Raw genomic sequence first — 6910 nt, 5'->3', positions numbered from 1 at the left:
ACCAAATCACCGATTAAAATGCGGGACATTATCTAAATATGTGGGATGCGGGACAAAGGGTCTAAATGCTAAATGGTATCAGAGTTCATGCAGGCTCCCATTCAATTTAAATATTGACAGTGCAGTATGCGATTCAGGTGGAGGTTGGAACGCACTAAGAACTAAAAAGGGTATATGGTTTCATCCCTTTCTTTTAGGCTTCTGCCTAAAGTCCCTCTGTACTCCTTCAGTCTGTTCATAGTATTGACTCTGCTTTGCATTCTCATGCTGTGCTTTTTGTAAATTGCTCTCCTGATTGGCTTATAGAAAGGAGGCAGACTGATCATTTCCTGCTTCACAGAACCTATGGTGGCCACAAAGAATTTTTTTTATTATCGAATAATTGCGTAACTGAATATGCTCAGTGTGAAAGAGATTCACCTAATATTGCATCTCAGCTTTAATGTTTTTATAAAGAGAACAAGATTTTAGAATAACATTATATGACTCAGTTTGAAAATAAAATTGTATTTAAATTTTGTGATTTGTAATTTTACAGACTTTTCTGCGAGTGAGGGCAAACAGACAAACAAGGCTGAATGGTATGTAACCAACCCTTTGATATTTGTGTCATTACGGTTTGGTACGTAACCATCCCTTAAATATTTGTGTCATAACGGTTTGGTTTCTCAATCTTCTAAATGTTCAATGTAATGTTCAGGTGAGTATGCATGCAGCAGTGTCATATCATTTCAAATTATCAACCTTTCTTTGTTTTTTCTTTTTTATATATAATTTGATCATAGCATTCTATACTTCCATTGTGATTCTTTTTTCTTTTTAAACCTAATCTGCAAATATTTTGGTAATGATTACTTAAATCCACAAAATGATTTTCATACCTAATTTGCTTTTAGGTTAATTGAGAGTTATTGCTGACTGCCTAATATATGCCGGTAGCCTGAAGGGTTAAGAGGGCATGTTGGACAGATATATTAGAAAGACGTCTAAGTGTGAGCAGGGTTCTCACTGAAACCGATTTCCACTGTTCCACACAACCAGTACACACAAGCAGAAAGAATGGCATCAGTCAGCGTCTCCGTCGTAACGGCTTCTCCGTCGTAACAGTGTGTCACCAGTGTGCACTGTTCAAGGTGTAATGATTTTACGCAGGGAAAGTCCTTCAGGGATCAAATGCACAGTGTTCTCTACTAAATACATAAATGAAATGTAAGATGAAAATAGCTTAAAATTGATTACAACAAAAAAATCTGTGATAGACAAGACAATATATAGGTTTTAGAAAACACCATCCTCACCTCACCATCAAATAAAACAAATAAAAGTGTACGAAGGGACCTGTATAATGTTAGACAAGATGAGAATATCACCATAATCACTGGAGCACAACAGGACTATACAACAAACCCACGGCACAGAAAACTATGGCGTGCTGTTGTCATGGTTACATGCCCCTACCGCGCCCGAGCCTTCCTCTCTCTCTCTCTCTCTCTCTGTCTCTCTCTCTCTCTCTCCCTCTCTCTCTCTGGCTCTCTCTCTCTCTCTCTGTCTCTCTCTCTCTCGCCCTCTCTTTCTGTCTCTCCTGACCTAGCACCTCCACGAGCAGAGGATCTATTAACCCTTGACCTCTTGATATGTTAACAGTTGATGACCTCTGCTGGTGCAGGTGCTACGCCAAAGAGGGTGTGAAAGTGGCCTCACGGCCACGCGACGGAGGCCCCCTCCCCCTCCCCCTCCCCCGCTGCTCCGCTCCAGCTGGTAAGGCCCTCGCCCTCTCTGTCCCCACTCCTGCGTCTCGAGGAAGGGCCACAGATCCAATCATTAGTGTGAAGAAGTGAAGTGTAATGGAAGTGTAAAATATTCATTATAAAGATTTTCAAGCAGGATTTCAGTAGGAAAATAATAGTACAAAAACCAAATAATAATAGAATAAATATAGGGTATAATCTAGAATGAAAATTAAGTTTAAGTCTGTCCTGGCATTACTAACATTACAGACACATCTATTTAACATAAAAACATAAACATCCTATTTTTTTCAAAATATCTAGGTGAGGTGAGGGTGTGAAAAAATGTATATGTCTTATAGTGAGGTGCTCAAAATTACAATCTGAAGTATTAATAAACAGTGTCTATAATTGATATTTTTGCTATTTATAAATTTCAAATTCAAATAACGTAACATTTATAACATTTATTTGTCGTATATATTCATTTCCTGTGTTCAGGTGGGAATCACGTTAACCTAATCACTGACACCATTGCCCAAAGCTGTGCATGGGAATCAAGTTAATGGACCACCTCTTTGTTCCTCTTTATGCCTGACTCCCATATATCTATATGTGCAGCCACACCTCAAAGACAATTTAACTGGCACTGTTCAATCCCATGCCATTGATGTGAGCTATTAATCTATATGGGGCTGATCATTACGACACAAAAGATGCACAAGAGGTGTGAGGGGTCTCCTCTTATGGCCAATTAATCAGCCTCTTCAGATTCACCCTCTCTCTCTCTCTCTTTCTCTCTCTCTCCCTCTCTCTCTCTCTCTCTTTCTCTCACTCTCTTTCTCTCTCTCTCTCTGAGCTAATGAGCCCCTGCTCTATCATCAGCTCTGGTACTGTGATTAGAGGGGTTGCTGGACCCTGACCACTGCTGGAGTTATGGCCACTACTCCCTGCCCCCGGACCCTCCCAGCTCCCCTGTTATAATCGCACGCACCTTAAAATTAATGCCCCCACTCACAATTTTCTGTCCGAAAAAATCGGCCCCAAATTATGAAGTAAAAGCTTTCGTTCCGCTGTGTTAATCGTGGTACCTTCGTCTTCGGTGTGTGTGTGTGTGTGTGTGTGTGTGTGTGTGTGTGTGTGCTCTTTTCATATATGAAGGAGGACATCAATTTTGAAGATAACAAATAAAGGAACAATTTATAATACTGAAAAAGGGAAAAAAGAAAATAGTATAGAGGCTTGCAAATATTGAAAGCTTTTGTACTGTAATGGAATGAGATAGCATCACATCTTCAGACCTGGTTGTCCATTGGTATTTTTCTCTGTGGGGTGCCACATCAACTCAAACATCGAGCCAAGAAGGCCTATCTGAGAGGCAGATCTACTGATTCTCAGTTGTTGAATCAGTCCTGTCTCTGTTTGCTGCAAGCGAAGACAATAAAGAATTCTGCAAAGTTTTACCTCCTAAGATATATTTATGGATGTATAGTAAATGTTTATAAATGCTTCGTAAATTAGTTTTTTAAATTCTATTTAGGATTCATGAAACAGAAGCATGAAATATCAGCAGCTAACCTTTAGCCATTTTTAGTTTCCACATAAGGGAAAAACAAAATTGAAATTGAACTGAATTTGTTTATTAATTGATGTGTCCTTGTCTCGAGTATGTTTTTTTCCTGCTTAATCCTGGATCCTGGACACGTCGGTTCCAACCTCAGTCTTTTATCTGTTCTGCTGACAGACGCAAGAGGAGTGATGTTTATGTGTGTGTGCTTGTTTGTGTGTTTATAGCTCACATAACTCTGTGTTTCTTTCTCAGTGCGGATCGGGAAGCTTGGAAAGAGACAGAAGACTGAGGAGAGCCAGGTACGGTAAATCCCAGTTCTGGAGATGCACAGTGTGGTTGGGATACAAGTGTGTAAGCGTGTGCGTGTGCGTGTGTGTGTGTGCATGTGTGTGCATGAGTGTGTGTGTGTGTGTGTGTGTGTGCGTGTGTGTGTGCGTGTGCGTGTGTGTGTGTGTGGGTGTGCGTGTGCGTGCTGTTACACTTGTATGTGATGTCAGAAGATTGTGTGTTTGTTTGTTTTTTAGCTTAGTTAGGAGTTTTCTACTGTAGACTGTGGGGGCTCCTTGTATCGCGGTACTCAAGGGCATGTCCTCTTCTTGGAGGAATAATTGTCATGCCATATCTTTGGCCCCGGGTCCCCTGTGGTCCCAATAGTCAGGTGGCTTAACAACGCGATCGTGACAAGAGTGATAAAAGCATGAAATTTGGCACACAATTAGCTTATATCCTACTAAAACATATTAGAAGGGGTGCCCAAGTGAAACTGCTCATTTTTTCGTTTTAATGAGATATTAAGTTTTGACCTAAATCAAGATATGCGTTACCTGTGGTCCGATTTTCAAAACGGTTATTTTGCCTAGAAATGCTTACCAAATAAGTAATAAATCAGTTATTTATGCATGTTTGTGTTTTCTTGTTTGTTTTTGATATCCACTAGTTTAAACAAATGTCCCTTTAAGTAGCAAAACAGACAAAAAGACTTGTGCCCGTGCGCGCGCTCATCCAAGATGGCGGGAAAGACGTAATTCTGCTATATCTGTTAGGTAAAACCGTTATTTTACCACCATTTAAAACCATATTTGCATTTGTATCTTTTATATGTATAAGGACTGTAATATTTTATTAAAGATTTGCTTCAACATCATTAAAATAGCACCAACAAAGGCGCATTACAGTACCAGTAGGCTACCGCAGAAAAACGGTAAAATTGGAGCAGATTGAGCGTGTCTTTTCCTACATCAAAACTGATCATATGAGGAATGTGCTGTTATAAATTGACAAATGTGATGATGAAAAATGAACAAGTCAATAGCATTTATCGAGCTTATCGAGTACATAGAAGAATGTAGCTATTAAAAAAGGAACTCATATGTTTAAACTTTCTGAGCTGTCGTTGTACATCAAGAGGCTTGAAGATATTGGAGTTAAGAAAACTATAAATAAAACCAGGTTAATCAATGTCTTGCTAGAACATTACAAAGAGACTCTTTAAGAACAAACTGATGGAAGAAACACCGTTTTAGATTTCCGGGATGCAATAAGCAGGCTATTGAAGGATGCTTTGAAACAACACAACTTTTCAGAAGACGCCGAAATTCTAGCGAGGCCTGCAACAATTGTAGGCTAAGGAAAGACATTTTTGCACACAAAGGATTTATTTTTTCTGGGTGCTTTCCAATGGACTGCCATTCAAAATATTAACCGTCAAGCTTAAAGTCTCTCGTTTCTATCATTCTTTATGGTCTCAACATAGAGGATCAAGAGAAGTCTGAAAGCCAGGCATGTTTGGCCAAAACTGGCCAAACTTGCATTTCAGCATCTCGTGAGCCACCCCTACCACTATATGTTGGGCTAAATATGCATAGCTCCACTAGAAGTAAGACATTGATAGAAAAGATATACCAAATGGGCATTTCTGTTTCCTATGATCGTATCATTGAGATAGAATACTGGCTAGAGACGTCTCTTTGCGAGCGCTACAAGGCCAGATTGGAGTGCGCTCATGTTCTTAAGGGCTGCATTTGTGATAAATCGTTGATGAGTGCATTCACATGAATTCTACAGGCATCAATAATTATAATAATAATAAATACAAGAATATTTGTATCATTAACAATTACGTTTCACATTTATAGTCATGATTCTACGAGGCTTCGTGATAAATAAATAAATAAAGAAAACGAGAACGCTCGTTCAATTTAAGAATCAGTGCACACTTTGGCCGTTTAAAACACATTTCCAGGCATTCATGACCGGTGGAGATCTTTTCTTAGGTTGAAGATATTAAAGACACTTAACAAAATGTGCGAGAATGAGGTCCATTGCTCACAATCCCAGCTCCACGACATCAGTCTCCTCATTTCACGGAACTGGTATCAGCATCTTTCAGTTTACAACAGAAAGTGTGCCTGGCGAAAATAGGCCCCCACTAGTTCTGCCGTGTGGAACAGAGCACCAAGGATAACCAAAGAGCTATGTAACGGTCTCTGCAGTTGCAATACGCACAAGTTCAGTTTCCGTTCCAGCCTGCAAAATAACACCACTTCAGGGCAATGTTAGCATTAGGTTTGGATGACTATCCCAAAGGGTCTATACTGTATGGAGAGAGCTGATTACGTGCACCTGCAAACAGCGCTGCTCACGTTGCAAATGTGTTCAAGAAAAGTTGAGATGCAAGCCAATGTGTTAATGTGATTGTCCAGAGAGCAAATCGTAGAGCTATTTATAACAGCACATTCCTCATATGATCAGTTTTGATGTAGGAAAAGACACGCTCAATCTGCGCCAAATTTACCTTTTTCTGCTTAGCCTCCTGGTACTGTAATGCGCCTTTGTTGGTGCTATTTTAATGATGTTGAAGCAAATCTTTAATAAAATATTACAGTCCTTATACATATAAAAGATACAAATGCAAATATGGTTTTAAATGGTGGTAAAATAACGGTTTTACTTAACAGATATAGCAGAATTACGTCTTTCCCGCCATCTTGGATGAGCGCGCGCATGGGCACAAGTCTTTTTGTCTGTTTTGCTACTTAAAGGGACATTTGTTTAAACTAGTGGATATCAAAAACAAACAAGAAAACACAAACATGCATAAATAACTGATTTATTACTTATTTGGTAAGCATTTCTAGGCAAAATAACCGTTTTGAAAATCGGACCACAGGTAACGCATATCTTGATTTAGGTCAAAACTTAATATCTCATTAAAACGAAAAAATGAGCAGTTTCACTTGGGCACCCCTTCTAATATCTTTTAGTAGGATATAAGCTAATTGTGTGCCAAATTTCATGCTTTTATCACTCTTGTCACGATCGCGTTGTTAAGCCACCTGACTATAGAGCGTGATGAATACCCGCCACTACTGCCAGAGTTTTGTAGCCAACACCAAACTGGAAACTTCTCTGACTGGAGGTAGACACTGTTAGGTAAGTAACATTCCTGTGTTGACCTCAAAAATGTATTTTTAACGTAACAAAGCCTTATTTAAGAGTTGCATCGATATCGAATGAGATTAGTTAGGCTACTTTTACCCTTCTTATCTAGATTGTATTGTCAACTCCAGCGTTAACGTTCGAGTGAGCCGTTAGCCCGGGTTAAACGTGGGGT

General features: G+C 39.4%; 1 protein-coding gene across 1 annotated transcript in view; it reads left to right on the top strand.

Annotated features, from left to right (window-relative positions):
• LOC122131464 (E3 ubiquitin-protein ligase RNF220-like) overlaps positions 1–3605 on the top strand; it is a 5353-nt gene extending 1748 nt beyond the window's left edge. The window contains exons 3-4 of the mRNA XM_042706195.1: positions 539–581; positions 3550–3605. Of these exons, the coding sequence (XP_042562129.1) occupies positions 539–581; positions 3550–3605 (99 nt within the window). The remainder of the gene's footprint in view (positions 1–538; positions 582–3549) is intronic.
• Positions 3606–6910: the final 3305 nt, after the last annotated feature.

This window comes from Clupea harengus, unplaced genomic scaffold (assembly GCF_900700415.2).
Source record: "Clupea harengus unplaced genomic scaffold, Ch_v2.0.2, whole genome shotgun sequence".
NCBI classification, from domain to species: domain Eukaryota; kingdom Metazoa; phylum Chordata; class Actinopteri; order Clupeiformes; family Clupeidae; genus Clupea; species Clupea harengus.
Note: the sequence above shows the minus strand (reverse complement) of the source record. Positions and strands in the feature narration are given on the sequence as shown.